At 38.1% G+C, this 19,485-nt stretch overlaps 2 protein-coding genes across 2 annotated transcripts; one reads left to right on the top strand and one right to left on the bottom strand.

Moving 5' to 3' along the window:
- Positions 1-1,681: 1,681 nt before the first annotated feature.
- On the top strand, positions 1,682-6,195 carry LOC121780593 (glycosylphosphatidylinositol anchor attachment 1 protein-like). Its single transcript, XM_042178201.1, has 6 exons — positions 1,682-1,837; positions 1,918-2,009; positions 2,497-2,596; positions 3,674-4,490; positions 4,709-4,833; positions 5,021-6,195. The coding sequence occupies exons 1-6, from the start codon at positions 1,749-1,751 to the stop codon at positions 5,850-5,852; spliced, it is 2,055 nt and encodes a 684-aa protein (XP_042034135.1). The 5' UTR covers positions 1,682-1,748; the 3' UTR covers positions 5,853-6,195.
- A 5,400-nt stretch (positions 6,196-11,595) lies between these two features.
- LOC121781762 (cyclin-dependent protein kinase inhibitor SMR6-like) lies at positions 11,596-11,895 on the bottom strand. Its single transcript, XM_042179451.1, has one exon. It carries the CDS (start codon positions 11,893-11,895, stop codon positions 11,596-11,598), a length of 300 nt encoding a protein of 99 aa, XP_042035385.1.
- Between the last annotated feature and the right edge of the window lie 7,590 nt (positions 11,896-19,485).

Raw genomic sequence — 19,485 nt, 5'->3', positions numbered from 1 at the left:
AAAAAATTGAATTAAAAAAAAATCTAAAAAGTGGAAAATGGCAATATTACCGTTTATAGCCGTTTCTTTTTTTTATATATATTTTTACTCTATAAATACTCCTAATTCATCATCATTTCACACACAACTACACATCTATTCTTCCCAAATCATCTTCATTTCCTCTCCAATTTTCATCTAACAACTCATCACACAATATCCGGCGACGGAAACTCCGGCGGTGGCGGCTCCGGCGGGTGGGATCTCAATGCGTTCGGTGACTGGGGGAGCATGTACAACATATTGGGTGGTTCCGGTTCGTCGACGCCGGGCACCCAGGATTCGTCGACGCCGGGGGTACCAACCACCCAATTTTGACGTGGATGCATACGCTCGTCCCTCCGTCCTGTGGTATTCGCAGGGATTATCCCAGATTCGGGATGATTATTCCGTTTAACCAACTCCGGAAGAAGGCCGAGGCGGTGGAAGCTCTAAGGCGAAGGCGGACGAGGAGGAGGAGGATGATCTAGGCCGGCATCCGTACGACCCCAAAGAAACGTTGGCTGTGTACAATGCCTGGATCAGCGTCTCGTACGATCCCATCGTCGGGAATCAACAACCCCGGAAGTGCTTCTGGGAAAAGGTCACTGAGGCCTACCATTAGATTAGGCCGAAGGGGTCCCGCGCGCCGCACATATAAGATGCTCCGCGCTCACTTTGACCGAGTCGATAGAGAGGTCAAATGATTTTGCGCCATCCACAAGAATAAAGCGGCTAATTCCCAAAGCGGAGCCACGGGAGCCGACATTCTGAGGTCGGCTTTGCGGATCTACTACGACAACACCGGCAAACAATTCAAATATGTCGATGTTTGTGAGGTCGTCAAGGACGAGGAAAGGTGGGCCGGCGGTGTGCGGTCCAACATGGGCTCGACCTCGAAGTGCACGAAGCACACGGCGAGTGGCCAATACTCGTCTGGTGAGGGTAGTTCGGGCAGTAGGCCACAAGAGTTTGCCTCGCAGGAGGTTGAGACCCCGACAGACGATGCAGGGGGTTCCTCCCGTGGGCGCCGTCGGTCGCAAGGGAGAAATGCGGCGAAGGCGGCTAGAGGGAGGAGGGGCCGAGCCGAATCAAGCCAGGCCGGCTCAGGCTCGGGGGGACCCCCCGACTCCCTTATGGTCATGTACATGACCGCCACAATGGCGGACACTTCCCGCATGACTCCCGCCCAATACCAAGTCTGGTTTAACGGAATTACGTTTATGGCAGCACAACTTGGCTTTCCGCTTCCTCACGGCTTTAGTGCACCTCCACCGCCTTCGGGGGTGATTCGCCGGTGGAGTAGTTTTTTTTTTCTATAAAATTGTTTTTTAAATTATGTCATTTTAATTTTTTTATAATTTTAATTATGTATTTTTTTGAATTTTTTGAATTTTAAGTTGTATTTTTATTTTATGTTGTAATTTTATTATATTTTTAATGAAGTGTGTTTTTTTTAATTGAATTTGGTTGGAATAAAAATAAAAAATGAAATTGAATGAATAGTAATTTAAGGAACGGTTAAGAGACGGAGGGTTGCAGGTTCCTTTAGTTAAATGATGGAGTAAAAAAGTACAGTGGGGCCCGCGAATAGTAATTTAAGGGACTGTTTAGTGATTGCTGATGACATAAATCTATATACCCAAAAAGGAAACTTGTTATTTTGAAATCAAATCGCTGCACACTGTGTCAAAGGGCGGCGAAAGAGGAAAGCTTGACTCCGAGCTGCGATGGCGGAAGTTTCAGCTGTCGTCAAACCGAAGCCGAGACCAATCATCCGCATCGGCCTCTTTCTCATTTCTCACAGTCTTTTTGTCAGGTAATGTTCTCTGCCGATTTCGAGAATTCATCGTGGGATGGATTCGAAAGTTAGAACTGATCTGCAATCGAAAATTTCAGTATCGTATGCTGCATAGCTGGAGTTTTAGCGCTTCTGCTTTTGCCTGTTCTCGCGAAGAACACTTATATCTCGGAGAATGCTTTGATGCCTGGTAGGTTTTAACCTCGATTATGGTTTTATAATGTGGTCATTTGTGGAATAAATTGATGAGCTGTTGCTTGTGAAAAATTTGTAGCGGATGCACGGCTTACTTCTGTGGATTTGTTTGTGATCTGTACTAAAATGGATTTGTTTGTGATCTGTACTAAAATCACTTGTTTGTACTATTGTGTATATGTTTTCTACTGGATTTGTGCTACCTCTATGGCTCATTGGCTCTATTGTGTTTGAGTGTTGATCCTTGCTATCTGAGAGAACACTTCAATTTGTTGAGATCAAGGTTTTTGAGTTGGTTTTTGTTGGTAGGTGTGATTTATGTTATATACTTTGCTTGAGTTTATGTTTGAACTTGTGCAAATTTTGGCTAGTTTGCAATTGGAAACTATCGATAGTTTACATCAAATAAGACGCGGTCTATTAGTTCATTTTTGTAACTGATGATATTGTTCCTCCCTTCTTTTGCACTGTCGGATTCGTAGGTTCTGCAAGTGCTATGCTCTCTAGTGATGATGCTTCAGATGGGCATGTGTTTTTGAACAAGATAATGAGTATAAGTTCAATGTCTAAGAACAGTGGCATGTAGGTATTCTCTTTCAAGGCTGTCTCTGTGCAGATGCTTCAGTGTTATACACTAACTTATTTGTCTAATATGCTTTTACTGTATAATTTCTCGGTTTGAATATATTACAAAAGTGAGTACTTATTATGCATTCAATTGCCATGCTATGGCCATCCTAGTTGAATTCCCAACACCACCGTCACATGCCTTCCCCTCTCTCTTGACTTCTAATATGCTCACCATGTCATCACTTCCTCAAGTATTGCTCCTCTATGGTACCTATACTGTTAAGGGATAAGTTCCCTTAAGTGTCGTGATTGCGATCGTCGGAGGGATAAAAGGTAGTTGCGTGAGCTTTGCCCGTCGATCAAACCAAGAACAATACAGAATTGAAATAAAAGCGTGAAAATAAAATCGAAAGATAATTGATATTTCTTGATTGATCGAAATGAATAACAATATCCATTATTTATAACAGTGGATACCCTAACTTAAGGAACAAGAAAATAATCCTAATAAATATGAAAAGATATGGTAAATCAATAACTAACTAATTAATAAAGATATGGGGATATTATTGAAGATATGCTCGTATCATATACCTTCTCTCTCTCCAAGTAGCATTACTTGTTTTTTAGATAGTTAGGAATAGAGTGATGGCGGTAGCATTGGTTCATTTTGGTGGTTAGGAACTTAGGTGGTTATACATGATGGCAAAAACTTTAATAGGGAAAAAATTGGGTTGTACACAATTGAATTCTGAATGTAGTTCGTCTCTGCAATAACTCATCAAGGCTTCAGAAATCATAACTAGATTCTCCTTTGATTGGCATTTGAAGACTGATGTATTCCTCAACATGTAAAACTATATTGAGATACACTAATGGAGAGGCCAATTTTTGTGTAGTTTGCATCACAAGGTTCTGTATCTCTAGCGACAGAAAATATCTGCATAATATAACTGAACGATATTTGGTCTTCTCTGGAGCACATATGCTAGTTGAAAAAGTATATTGTTGTTGCCTTCAACAATTTGTTGGGTCAACTCCTCCTCCATTTGTAAGATTGGGCTCTTGAAATTTGTCCACTTCTTTCAGTGAAATTCCAGAGTTGATAGCCAAGCACATAACTGAATCAGGTGGCGAAGTTAATTATCACAAGTTCCAGCCACTATCTGATAGTTTTCACCCACTGCAGTTCTTTGTGGGCCCTGATGCTGGTATAGTCCAAGATAACTACAGTTCTACATCATATGGGGTTAATACGGTTGGAATAGTAAGAGCTCCACGTGGCGATGGGAAGGAAGCTATTATTATTGTAACACCTTATAATTCTGTCAAACCCACTACGAGCGAAGCATTATCTCTTGGTGTCGCATACTCAGTTTTCACTCTTCTTTCTCGAGTTAGTTGGCTTGCTAAAGATATTATATGGGTTGCTGCTGATTCAAGACACGGGGAACATGCTGCAGTCGCTGCATGGCTGAGAGATTATTATACTCTATCAAGTGGCGACTTGGAGCATGAAGTGACTTCTGTAAAGAGAGAAGGGGTTTCTAATGGATTTCGACGTGCTGGCACAATGGCAGCTGCACTTGTCATTAAGGTTGCTGATAGCAGCACGGGATTTGAAAAGGATGGTCTCAAGATATATGCTGAAGCTTCTAATGGGCAGATGCCAAATCTGGACCTCATCAATATTGACAATTATTTGGCTGTTCATGGACAAGGATTGCAAGTGAGGGTGGAGAAAATTTGGTCTTTGCTTGATTCGTGGTGGCTGTACAGCCTTGGTGAACTACAGGAGTTGATCGGCAAGGTTGCTAAAAGCTTAAATCCTGGATGGAAATTTGGCATCCCTGCTTCCGACTATGTTGAAGGCTGCGCAACTCTTGCCAGTTCCCTTTACAATCAGGTAGTTGCTTTAGTTTCATGTATACCGGATACCATTACAATTTACATGAAGTACGATTTGTTAACCACTCTTCTATATTCTCATTGGAAACAGTTCTTACAAATGGACTTTGATTATTAATTTCTATGTTTTAACTCTCACAACTTCCTGTTAGGTTACATGTGTAGTCGCCCGATATTCACGTTTACATTGCATTGCATTTCTGTCATTTATATCAGGCTTTAGGTGTTCCAACCGGTCCACATGGCGCCTTCCGTGATTATCAAGTTGATGCTATTACTTTGGAATTCTCACCAAGGTTCTCGTCAAGCCAGAGGGTTCTGTTCCTTTTGCATGTTGGAAGGTCAGCCCGTGCTTCCTCCTTCGTCCCCAAATATTGTAAAACCAAGCAATGCTAGTGATTCATCAGCCAGACGCTAATGCTCTTTTCCAATTTCTTGTGCTATTTGCTCTATTTATTTCTCGTAAACATTTATTCATTTACTTGTAAATTTTGTTCCTCCATTGAGATGAGTTCACCTTCTTTACAGGTTGGTTGAAGGAGTCATAAGGTCTGTGAATAATCTTCTCGAGAAGTTTCATCAGTCCTTTTTTCTGTATCTCATGACATCTCCGAGTAGGTTCGTTTCAGTCGGGATATACATGATTGCCTTTGCATTGCTCATCGCGCCCCTTCCATTGGCTGCTGCTGCTCTCTTTTCCGATGCCAGTAAATCAAAGTCTCCTGGTGAATCAATCCCAACTTCTCCAGCATGGAACTGGCTTTACGCCGCGAAAACTGTCCTCATTGTCCATTTATGGGGTGCAATTGTAACAATAATTCCTTATCTTCTCCACCAATCTCCCGATTCCTCGCCATTAACCAGCCTTTCGATGTGGATCGCCTCCTCAGCAATTCTGCTCTTCTTCACACGTGCAGCATCCGGTTCTTTACCCTTTTCTCGTGCAAGCCAACTGCAAACCAGTGAATGGACTCTCCTTAAGGCCGTGACTGTTGCTACTGCTTTTATAGGACTCTGTCTCATGTCTGTGATAAACTACGCAACAGCAGAAATCGGAGCCCTGCTGCTGGTTCCCATGTGTTTGATGGCTGTACCCTTGAGGGCTGATCTAAAAGCTAAAACCATGAAGGCAGTCGTCCGTGGAGCTTGTAACTTGTTATTAGTATTCGTTGGATTCCCTCCAGCTGCATTTCTTTTGTCGAAAGTTGCATTAGCCGGTTTTGACAGAGTTAGATTAGACGACTTCTGGAATTGGACGGAGTCCCTCAGGGAATGGAACAGTGCTACTTACATCTACATTTGCATGGTTCATCTCCCCTGCTGGGTTCTCTGTATTCACATTTTACTACATCGTCGTTGAGTTGAGCACTCCTCCCGCGTTGTAGATATCAACGCGGTAGGCGTTTATTTTACTTTTCGTCTTACTTGGGTACTTTGTTTAGTAGATTTGGCAGTTGTAGCAGCAGAGGGAGTTGCTCTTTGTTCTAACATTCAGATAAAGGAACAAATGGAAGAACAACAAGTCTACGTTGCTTGTTTTTTTACTAGGTTTGGAAGCACACTAATCTTTTTGCTTTAAACCAAAGTCATTGATAAACCAAGCTACAAAGCTCCACTATGTATTAGTTAATGTTGATTTTTTGGATTTTATATACTACGTCATGGATATAATATGTAGCTTAAAACGAAGCACCTTCTTTTTATACTCCGTATGAGATTTTATGCAATATTTTTTACGATCAAATAAAAAGAGAATATTGCGCCCCTCTGCCCTAAATTACCCTAAATTATTGTAGTCGTATTCCATGAATGTGGACGATTTTATGTTACTGAGTTATTTATATTTATGATTTAAAAAAATAACAGATTTAAATTTTCTTATTTTATTCTATGTTAACATAGTCATTTAACACCATTTTTAAAATTATTGCCTAAAAAAAATTTATTCAAGTAACACGGAACAAATGGAATATATACTACTCTACTTACTAAACATAAAATTGATCATAAGATATTTCTTGTTTGATTCCATTAGAATATGCAGAAAATAGTACTCCATTCGTCCGCTATTAGGAGTCTCGGTCACTTTTGCACACTCATTTTATAAAAATGATATTAAGGTCATCCACAAAGCTGTCACTATACCGTCCTTACAACACTATTTGCGGGTCCCACTGTACTTTTTTACTCCATCCCTTAACTAAGGGAACCTGCAACCCTCCGTCCCTTAAATTACTATTCATTCAATTTCATTTTTTTATTTTTTATTTCCAACAAATTCAAATAAAAAACACACTTAATTAAAATTAAAATAACATTACAACTTAAAATTTAAAAAAATAGAAAAAGACATAATTTAATTTCCTCCGCCAAAGTTTTCCCAAATGTGCTCAATTAGATCCTCTTGGAGTTGGGCGTGGGCGCTAGAGTTGCGTGTCCTTGCCCGAATAGACAACCGTTCTTGTATAGACGGATGCGCTCCACTTCGCGGCGGACTACTTGCGGTTGAGCTTCCGGGGGATTCGGGTATGATATAAATAGGAGTATTTATAGTGTAAAAAATAAAAAAATTTTTGAAAAACGGCTATAAAACGGTAACATTACCGTTTGGAGTTTAATTTTTTTTTATATTTTAATTCGAATTTTAAAAAATGAATTATTGAGTCAGCGTGACGAATCCCACTAGCGGGCCGGCTAGTGGGCGTCACGCATCGCCCCGGAGCGCTCCATTCTTAATATTGAAATTAATATTAGTAGTACAAGGATACAACACAACAAAACGCTAGTGGATTAATGCTTTGATAGTATCGAACTTCCTACACCCGATAGAGATTGTGATTGGGTGGAGTGCAGGTGCACAGCAATGAGAGAATAATCACCGCCTTTTGCGGATTATACTCCTCTCTTTGGCGCCAACTCCAAATCTCACTTCCCTTCCCGCCAATATTCTACGGGCAGCCCGGGCAGGTTACAATTTTTCCAGCTTGGGTATGGGCCTGACCCGGCTCTGTTCGTTGGCTCATCAAATTATTCAATTAGGGTATGTTTGGCTTCAAATTTTGAGCTCATCCTCTCATTTTTCAGTGCTTGATTTTTTTTTTGTTTTTTATAGTGCCATTGCTTTTTCGATGCTTTAGTTGTGAAGTTTGATGTGAACTTGGTGAGCTAACTAAACTCAAGTTGGACTTTGTGGGGCTAAATTTATAAAATATGGATGGATTAGCCACGATTCGATTAAAATTTAATCGTAAACAGTACTGCATATGTCCATGAAAAAACATGTTAATTTTTAGCGACGGTTCTAATAATTTGGTTAAGCGTATGTCATATAAGAGATGATCCCATGTTATGTTATTATTATCTTCTAGGTTTCTTTTCCACGTATTAACTATCAATAGGATCAGTTAAGGTTGTAATAATTAATACAAAAATATACTTATATTGTTGTTGTGGATATGTATAGACGACTTTTGTGAAATTTTAGCTTGTTTTATTCGTTCAATACTCAGGTTTGTACATTTATTGTCCCCTCAATGCTCAAAATATAGGAGAAAATAATCGGGATATTTATAAGGTTGAATTGGTGTTAGATAAACGAGAATCGTAAGCAATCTAAGCTAATAGTATAATACTATAATTAAGTAATTAAGGAGATAGTAATTCGTATGTATTTTATTACAATTAGTACATTTGTTAAAATAGAAATAAAAAGATAAATTGCCAGATAAATCATGAAATTTAGTCAAATTCTTATTTGTCTGGCAATTCACAATCAGTCTGAAAGTCACGTAAGGTTTAAATTTGTTTGCCATTATCCTATAATATTTTTTTTGTGAAATAGTAATTTATAACAGTTAGTAATATTACATATATAGTTGATTCAATTATAAGATAAAATTTGACAAAACTTTATTATATTTTCAACAATTTATTCTCAAAGAGTGATACTATCTCGTCCCACATTAAGTGTCCATATTTGCTATTTTAGTCCGTCCACAATAAAAGTTCACTTTTATTATAAATGGTAAGTAGATCCCAAATTTCACTAACTCGTTTCACACACATTTTATTATAAAACTAATATATAAAGTTAGATCTTTAATTCCATTAATTTTTTTAACACACTTTCCTTTACCTGTCTTAAAATCCGTGCTGAGTCAGTCAAATAGTACAAAATGTGGGAGAGGTGGTTCTCATCCTCTCCGCCGTATGTAGTGATCTGTGTAAGCACCTAAATAATAAACCTTGTAATTTACAATACTTACCAAAAGTTATAATCATGAAGAATAATGTGGGCCTATTACAATCGACTGTAGATAACAGTGCATTGATGTCACCAATTTATTTAAATAAGTACTACCCCACATAGGATTCTCATTTTTATGAGATTCCCAATTATTAACTGGCCTTGTCCTTTTTTATTTTATTTTTCTATTTTCTACATTTAATCATATTACAACTTACGAGGATGAGAGGATGAGATAGTCCAGAGCCTTTGTCCTAACTGGATGGTGAGGGTGAGAGGCGGGCATTCTTTATCACTACTAATATTGGATTAATTTTCTATAAATCATAATGTATCTTGAATTTTTTAAATTTTGAATAAAAATTTGGAAAGTGTTAAAATTCCCAATTATACTATAATACAATTGTTTTGAGTAAATGGAATACACGCAAAATGTGGATGAATATGTAGTAGTATTAAGTAGGCCCCATAGTACTCTCACAATAAGCACAATATGTGATTGCTCTCTTTTGTAGTACTCCGTAGTAATATAGATCCAAAGTATTCTATTAAAATATGTGTTTGTGTTGTTATAATTTTTAACTTAATTAATTTATATTTTTATTTGTCTAATAAATTGTTACTCCTATTATACTCCATGTTTGATTTTTTGGATTCCTTATTCTGTTTTTCAATTCAGTTAATTAATTGACAATGTGAAATTAGTGCTAAGAAATTATAATAAGTCGTGTGATAGGTTACCTCTAAATATTGTTATGTCATTAGTTGTCTAAAAACATTATATTATGTACCGTTTTTATCATTTAAAATATAAATTATGATATTGTTTCTTATTTGGATTAGTAAAATTTAATAAGTTAAAAAACAGAATCAGTTTTTTTTTATTATGTATGCAAAATAAATTAAACTCAATCAAAACGCAAGATTGATCTAACCTTACCTGAATTCAAAGAAACGAAATTTATTTCAAAATTGAAAAAAAATGAAAAAACATTAAAATGATGTTTCCACCCATCGATATTCAGTGGCCTGAGTCATATCGAGACTATCACTTTTTCAACTGTAACTATTGAAAAAATAAAATAAAATAAGTCAGATGAGACTATTGCAAAATTTTAAAATATTTTAATTTATTATTTAAATTCTGAATGGGACAGGACAAATTGAAAATAACTTGTTCTTTGTGATTTTATAAGCAATAAGCTGATAATATATTTGGTGAGTTTGAATGATTAGAAATAAGGTACTAATTATTTTATTTAGATTAGTTGATGTGATCAGATAATTTAAAGCCTGCCTAAAATTCGACTCATTTGAAATTCATTGCTTGGATAAATTGGGGGTTCTCTCATAAAAATAGTTAAAGAAACAATCGATATTTATTCATCAAATGTTAATATAATGTATACTAGTAATATTTTTCATTATTGTTTCTGTAGCATTGTGTACTTCATCTGTATGTGTGAGTAAATGCTATCTGTGTGTAATTCCTGTGACTGATATACAATGCAATGGTTTATATAAATATGTATGTCTGTTTAATGTCTGAATGTTTGGAAATGATTGTGAAATTGCATTTTAAAATCGATTTAAAATGAAAGCTTTAAATTTAAGTGTTTAGGTTTAGGTATTTTTCTGAACAATTGAAATGTCATTACCCTTAAATAGTTTAGAAATCTACATAATGAGTGGATTTTATGTAAAACTTTACAATTTCAGATCCATTAACTCAAAGACACCCTCACATATTTCATATTTGTATCATCATTAGGCAAACATAACCTAAAAAATCTTGTAGGTTCCTTTTCAGTTTTTTAAAATGATCAATAATATTTTTATTTATCATGTGGTTAGTGCTAGTGTGCTACAACACGAAACACAAAATTGAAAATTTTGAATGTTTTAAAAATAATTAATACTAGTCATTTAAGTCACAAAAGTTAATCATATTCTAATCAATTATAGTACTCCTATATAGTTTCAATAATTCGTAATTGTTTCATTCGAGTAAAAAATGTTACTCCTGTTTAATTAAATTAAATTTTACTATTATTTTACTAGTAAAACAACGTACTTTTGAATACTCATATAAAAAAGTCATTTTGTATATAAATATGACAATTAATGTAGAAAAAAAGTACTACTGTATACTCCCTCTGTCTCATAAGAATATGCGTTCTTTCATTTTTAATCCATTCCACAAGAATATGCACTTTCTAATTTTGAAAACTTTTTTCTCTCTAAGGAAATGAGACCATTTTACCACTACTAATACTTTAATTACTTTTTGTCTCTCCCTCTCTTACTTTACCAATTTTACATTAAAATTCATGTCGAACTCAAAGTTTATATTCTTTGGGGACGGAAAGAGAATTTCATATTTTAATTTAAAAAACAGAAGTCATAAAATGACTATTTTCTCATTACAAATTGAGTATAACAAAGTCAAATGAAACCATCCATCAAATCAAATTGGTGCACACGCTCGTGGATGTAAAAAAACCCCAATAATTCTCAAAATAAACACCAAACCAAAAGCTGCATGATGCAATTTCTGCAGTTAAAACAGACATCCATTCAAGAAACAATAAAAAAAAAAGAAAAGAGAAAGAAATTCATCACCAGAACTAAACTTTAATTTCGAGCTAGCAGCAAAACGATAAAAAGATCCATATACTTACTAGTGATTAATACCACAAATCTACTGTACTTAACTATTTATATATCACTAACTAAAAACTACAGCTAAAATCTAAACTAATACTAATACTAATACTAATACTAATACTAGTATATGTTTTTTATAAAAAAAATGGATCCAAATTAAGCCAACAAATCAACCTTGAAAAAAAAGCCATCAGTTTGCGGCGGGGCGGCGGATGAAAACCGATTCCAAATCCGGCGGAATAAAAAACTCCCTCGCCACCTGGCACGCCGACGCCGGGCGCCGTTTCCTCGGCGGCGCCGGGCAGGCGGACTTCTCCGGTATCCTCGACTCACGCGCCGTTGGCGTGGTGGACTCCTCCCCGTCCTCGCCGCCGCCGTCTCTGGGCTTCGTGGAAACCGGCTTCAGAGGCGCGCGGATCGCGATTCCGGCGATGACCCATTTCTTGGCATCAGATTCCTTGGCGAGTTCCAGCTTTTTGGAGAAACCCATGTCGTGGAATTGGAGAAATCGGAGATCGAATTTTGGGAGAGAAAAGGGGGAAAAGGTGGGATTTTTAGGGGAAATTTTTGGGGAGGAAAGGGGAAAGGGTTTTTCTGAGTTGAGAGGAATTGAAAAGGAAAAACTTTGAATGAAGAGAAGGGAAGAGAAGTGATGGCGGCAAAATGAGAGGGCAATGTGGGTTTTTATATGGGGGAAAAAGGAGGGAAAATTGTTTATTTTAGACCTAACTATTTCTTTGGGAATGCCAATTTACAATCCATATCTCGTAAGGTTAAAAATTGATTGAAAAAAAATACTAATATTGTTCGAAATTGTTGTACGAGTTGTGATTTTGCGTATAATCGAACATTATATGATAATTGAAATTGAGGTTGTGTGAAAGAGGATTAACTAGAAAAAGAGAACGGAAACATGATAATTTTATGACCTTACAAGTTACAACGAATGTTAACCTATGCTAATTAAGTTGACGATGGAACACGTCTTACTAAGCAAGACGCTTATCCTTTAATCAATAAGTCACAAGTTCGAGTTATTACAATTGTATAGTAGATTGAGAATGAAAAGGAAGAAAAAGACCCATGCTTAGTGATGTACGATTAAACAGCGTTCGACCAATTGTCAGATTGACCATTTTGATTTTTAAACCATAACCGGCCTTAACATGCCTAACCAAAACTGACTTATCATTTTATTGGTCTATTACAGTATTTTTGAACTGTGAATCAATCATTAACCTTCAATTTTAGGCCTAAAAAATCTAAATAATTTTATGAAGCCGAGAGAAATCATTGTAAAATCAAGGAAAAAAATCCTGAATAGAAACCTCCATTTTCGGTTCAAAACGGGAACCACCAAATATCTTCTCAGATATGACTCCCATTTGAACTTTTTCAAAACCGGAACCACCGCTTTCGAACCGAACCCGGATTGACATTACTTCCCATGCTACTTGGGAATCTTAGTGGGAATTGGAAGGGGATTTTCAAAACTGCCCGTAAAGAATTTTCGGGCAGCTAAATATTTCGATATGGAATTTGAGATTTTAGCGCCAATTATTGGTGACCTGGATATATATCAACGGATCTGATTCCCCTCGTGACTTTTGATTCCAACTTTAACGGGCCGGGCCGTCTAGAATCTTTAGTCAATTTGGGCTAAGTATTATAGGCCCATTTAGTCACAAGCTTACAATGAAGCCCGTTTGCTGGGATGTAGCGATGATAATAGGATTTAGCAAAGAAACGGAAATTGCAATTGATAATATTAATTCATAATAATTGAATAAACTTACCATACCAATTGACATTTCTTGTTTTCTTGATGATGGTCTACCAATGAATTGTGTATTCTTGAGAACAAAGATATGCAAGTTTGAGTTTCACAAACATAGATCATGTGATGAGACATAAATTGATTTTTTAAGTTAGGTATTTTTAAAGTGAAATAGGGCATATTATGAAATCTCCTTCTTTCACTAGATAGGCTTTTGTATAGCATATTCAAATTTTCAATAATCCTTTCTCTCATGTAAATTTTTATTACAAATTTATGTGCTCCATTTTATGCTATTGACATAACATGTAAGGAGTACTTTAATGCAAAAGGCAAATATTTGTCATTTCTTACTTTTCATGTAAAAGTATAATGCATGTACTGGTTTTTCGAGGAGGCTTGAGTAATGTGACCACCATTATTACACAATTATGAAGTTCCACCTTTTTATCCTAATATAGATATGTTCAAAAACCTAGAATCTAGAAAATCCCAATTCTTTTCTTTTTAATTTTGAAATTGTTTCACCCATAATACCCTAATGTGATAATCATATACTATTGCCAATTATTTTTAATAATACATCACATCACTTAGCTGTTGTATTGAAAATTAATATTGGAGCATCATAATCTAATCTCTAGATTCTCCATGCCCAAATAAATTACTTTTATTTTTGGATACATCCAGAATCCATTCGATGTTAAAAAATAAACATACAAACATTTAATAATAAGCTTCATAATCATTACCCCAACTTGATTGGGCCTGATCATTGTTCACCTGCATTGGGCCATATTCTTGTACATATCTAATCCTAATATGTTAATTAAATAATTATCTGTGTTAATGTATTAAATGATTGATTAGGTGTCAGTTAGGACTTAGGATATAGGAATCTCTAATAAAAATCTATCTATTTATAACCAAAATAGTGACTTTTAAAAATTATCATTTTAATCATAAGAATAGTAATATTTAACACAATATTTATGCACAAAAACATTAACTTTAACCAAGGCATTAGTACAATTCAACATGTGAAGGAAATAAAATATTAGGCCTAGTTATATAGTACATATAAGTTAAAATTATAGAGGGCGGCCACCGTTTCCTTTTTTGATTTCCATGTATGTTCTAGGTAGGTAGGTAGGTCGGTCGATCCACAAATTTCACTATGAGCATTTGAGTCAACTTATTTTAACAAAGTAATACTCGAAAGTGTATGTGGCTAGTGTAGCAATTAGCAAGCAAAAATATCGTATCCCACAGAGACAAATTTGTATCAACTTAACTACCACGAACAAACGTCGACTACTATCTAGATAATCGGAAAAGATTTGGTTTTGTTCTAACACTACTAAAAACATATAATAAGCAAGTAAACAAATGAAAACAAGTGAACAAGGTGTGAAAAGATAATATGGAGAAAAATGTAGAACTCAAGGATCCGATGCACAATTCCAAGCTCTTATCCTATCTATTTGCCTTACCTTTTGGTGTCCCTAGAGTTATTAAGTCGATCACAATTATAGATTAAACCCCCTCCCGAGGTGAGAAACCTGTAGATTAGGTGCTAGAATTGAAGTCCTCTTCTAATCCTAAAACCCCTAACTCCTAAAAGAACGATGAGATCAAAGACCTCACTCAAAACCTCAACTCTCCCGAGTTTTATTGGATTAATGTGTGAATTATTCTTCTTTCCAGATTAATTATTTCATCTCCCGATTAATCTAATTAATCCTACACAATCAAATGGTGATCAAGCAATTGAAATGAATAAACCCAAGAATAATCAAATAACTACAAGCGCAAGGTAAGAACAAAATTGATTGAATAAAAACTATAAAATTAGTGCATCATCACCAAGAATTCTACAAAAAGGGTTTAGCTACTCATGTTCATGACGAAAACCATGTTCAACACATAGGAATCCAACAAATACATGAATAAAAGATACTAAGTACTCCTGTGAGATCGATCTATGAAGTGAAGCTTCAATCTTCCGATGTGGAGTCTTCAATCTCCAAATCTCTCTCTCAAAGGTGTTCTTGGGGGTGTGTGTGAGTGTAGGAGGCGGTAGGTGTCGAATAGATTGAACCCTAGGCTTTTTCTCCTTTAATCTCCCGTCAAAAATCACTTTTTTGGCAAAAGAATACGCCAAAACAACGTACCCGGCCGGCTGGAATTATAAAATCACTAATTTTATATTAAAATTCATGATATTTCTAAAGTTTCTATTTTTAGAAAACAGACAGATTGATATACACTTTACTAATTTTATATTAAAATTCATGATATTTCTAAAGTTCCTATTTTTAGAAAATAGACGGATTGGTATACAGTTATGAGAACTCACTACAAAGGAATGATTAATGATTCACTTATGTAGCATACATAAACTTTATAAATGCAAGTAAGCATCATTGCATACAATCTGTGATAAGATTTGGAAAGGCGTTTCAAAGTCTCAAGTACATGCATCTAAATCTCCCTCCTCATATTTCAACAAGTAACAAAGAGCTTCTCAAGCTAAAAGTGGTATTTAATCATGCGTATGCTTTTCTTACTACAGTATATTTTATTATAGCCGATTGATGGGATACGAACTAAACAACTAAACAATAATTGCGAGCCCAATAGCAGTGACGGCCCATCAGCCCAAAACCCAAGAAAGAGTATCAGTTCGGCACAACCAAAGAGTTCGGTCACAGCCTATAGCTCGGTAAAAGCCGACCAATCGAGCTCAACTCTCAGATCGGCAAAAGCTGATCGGCAAAGTTCAGCAGTTCGGTCTCAGCAGTTCGGTCTCAGTATTCGACCGAACAAGGAGATAGTGGACCCATGCAGGATCTCCACGACCTCGACTACACCCACGATCTATTTAGTGGTTGATGGGATACGAACTAAACAACTAAACAATAATTGCGAGCCCAATAGCAGTGACGGCCCATCAGCCCAAAACCCAAGAAAGAGTATCAGTTCGGCACAACCAAAGAGTTCGGTCACAGCCTATAGCTCGGTAAAAGCCGACCAATCGAGCTCAACTCTCAGATCGGCACAACCAAAGAGTTCGGTCACAGCCCATAGCTCGGTAAAAGCCGACCAATCGAGCTCAACTCTCAGATCGGCAAAAGCTGATCGGCAAAGTTCAGCAGTTCGGTCTCAGTATTCGACCGAACAAGGAAATAGTGGACCCATGCAGGATCTCCACGACCTCCACTACACCCACGATCTATTTAGTGGTATTAAGCAGTTATCAACCCCACTACCAGGGTTGCAAACCACGATCTTAGTTCGAATGTATAAATAGAACATAGATCAGATAGACGAGGGTTAAGCTCTCTAGATCCTGAATCTTATAGCAAATCAGTATTGTAATCTGTAAGCGAGACCAAGCAATACAAATTTGCCCTCTCTTCTTCCCGTGGACGTAGATTTACCTCAGTAAATCGAACCACGTAATTTCCCGTGTTGTGATCGTTTATTACTTGCATTTATTCCCATCAAAAATTCGCCACATCATCACTGGCGCCGTCTGTGGGAAACAGAGAACCAAAACTGTGATAAAAGCGAGTTTTTGATCCTCTTCCACCAAAAAATGCATACCAGATCACATAATACCCATACTTCCGTCCGTGATGAACGTGAGGAAGCTAGTCCAGCCCGTAGACCCGGAAAACAGCCTCGGGAGAAATCTGCCTCCAGTTCTCACGGTGAAAGAACAAACCACTCCAAAAGTCATCGCACCGAGCCTCCCCAGCAGCTCGCTTTGAATGAGGCTGTCAAGTCGTTCTTGGCTGAGAAGTAGGATGAGTTCTTAACATTCCTGCAAAAGAGCCAGAAGCCGGAGAAGCAAACGGCGGATTCTCCCTCCCCCTCCAGACATGAAAGTCACTACCGCAGTAGTGTCGTATCTTCCAGGAGAAAGAATCCTCACCACCGACATGTTCCTTCTCCTCCTCGGTACCGAAATCACAGGAGAACTCCATCTCCACCATACCGAAGAGATGTCGGATTCGCCATGTATGGAGCGCTGAAGACTCCATTTTCGGATGATATCACCCGAACTCCATTGCCACAGAATTACCGAACTCCGTCAATGACTTATGACGGGTTAGTGGATCCTCATGATTTCCTGGGACGCTATCAGTACAATATGGCGAACCAAGGTCTCAATGAGGTTCACATGTGTAATCTGTTTCCCGAGCTGCTTATCGGGAACGCAAGAAGGTGGTTTGACAGCCTCCCTCAAGGGAGCATTAGATCTTACAGAGATCTAATGGATGCTTTTCACAGGAGATTCTTCCAGAAAGCGGAAGCCCGAATCACTTCGGCTCAGCTGCTTTCTATACGTCAAGGTCGCGATGAAAAAATTAGCGACTTCATGACGAGATTCCACAAGGAATGCCTACAAGTAGATGATCTCAATGATCTACTTGTCATTTCGGCATTCCAAAATGGAATTCTGCCCGGAGCTCTCTACAGAAAGCTCGTTGAGTGCAGTCCGCAAACAGCTCAAGAGATGTGGGACATTGCGGACCAGTTTTCTCGTGCCGATGAGGCGGACCGTCGAAAACGGTCTTTAGACAGCTCATCCAGAGGAGACAAAAAGAAGCCCGATCATAGCGATCAGGGGCTTCCTCGCCGAACTCCTTTTGAAAGAATTCAAAGGGCACCGGTACAAGGCAGATTGGGACCACGTCTCGATCTTGAGAAACCGCCCGCTCAGTTCGTACCATTGAACAAGTCGAGAGCGGAAATTTTCGAACTGCATTCTGATATGTTCGAAAAACCAAAGCGGATGACGAAATCAGCCACGCGCCGAAGTCAGGATACGTACTGCTCCTACCATCAAGACCACGGTCACGATACCGAGGAGTGCCGAAATTTGGCAGCAGGTATTGATGTTCTTGTGAAAGCAGGGACGTTAAAAAAATACCAAAGCAAGCTGCCGAAGAAGAATAAGAAACAGAGAGGTGCGAACTGCGCTCCTCAGGATCCTAAAAGGCAACAGGATCCCGAAGACGATGCCGAGCCGCAATATGACGGAGTAATCCAGACTATTGACGCTCTCCCAGCCGGGAAGACTAAGTCGTCTCTAAAAGCAGAACGCAGAGGCGTCAATCGAGAGGAGCCTATGCATAAAAGGCTGAAGAAGGAGGAAGTAATCACGTTTTCAGATGCAGATCCCGTCCCGGCCATTTCTCCTCATCAAGACGCGATTGTCATTCAAGCCGGAGTGGCAAACAAACTGATCCACAGAGTGTTTGTGGATACAGGAGCGTCGGTTAGCATTCTTTTTAAAGAATGTTTTGATAAACTGGAAGTGGATCCAGCTCGGCTCAGCCCGGCCCCACTTCCTCTGAAAAGTTTCGCCCAGGAAGACACCCGCCCTGAAGGTACTATCAGCCTTCCGATTACGGTGGGAAGAGCGCCTACTAGCTCCAGTACGATGATCGAGTTTTTTGTGGTAAAAGCTCGGTCCCCGTATAACATCATCCTGGGAAGAGACTGGCTCAACACAGTTCGGACCATTTGCTCTACTTATCACCTCACAATCAAGATCCCCACTAAAGGAGGGATTGCAGTCATCCGAGGTGATCAAAAGAGAGCAAAAGAATGTTTGCAGATTGCGCTTAAAAGTGCCGAGCAATCAGATCGGCACCATCAAGCATAGCAATCACAGCAGTCGGAGTCAGGGGCAGGCGAATTGACCGAAGTCACACCGGAGCCGAACTCGATGACAGTTCAGTTATACGAAGATGATCCATCCAGAACGGTCAAGATCGGTTTCGCGGGAACACCTCTGCTCCGGGAAAAGACCATCCAGCTCCTCAAAGAGTACAAAGATGTCTTTGCGTGGTCTCCGTTGGACATGACCGGAGTGTCTTCCGAGGTAATTACACATCGGTTAAATATTGATCCTTCAGTCCGGCCTATAAAACAGAAGCAAAGACTCTTTGCGGCAGAAAGAAATCAAGTCATCCATGACGAAGTCCGCCAATTACTGAAAGCGGATGTATTATTCGAAGTAAAATATCCTTCTTGGGTGGCCAATCCTGTGATGATCAAGAAAAAAGAAGGAGGATGGCGGATGTGCATAGATTTTACCGATCTAAATAAGCACTGTCCTAAAGATTGCTACCCCCTTCCGAACATAGATAAAAAAGTAGAAGCTTTGATAGGCTTCGAAATTTTCTGTTTTCTTGATTTGTATAAAGGATACCACCAAGTTTTAATGGATGAGAATGATGCTTCAAAAACGGCTTTCATTACTGACTTCGGCATTTTTGCTTATAA

The sequence above is a fragment of the Salvia splendens genome, chromosome 20 (genome assembly GCF_004379255.2).
Source record: "Salvia splendens isolate huo1 chromosome 20, SspV2, whole genome shotgun sequence".
Lineage (NCBI taxonomy): Eukaryota > Viridiplantae > Streptophyta > Magnoliopsida > Lamiales > Lamiaceae > Salvia > Salvia splendens.
The sequence above is the reverse complement of the archived record's forward strand: the minus strand, read 5'-3'. Positions and strand labels throughout refer to the sequence as shown.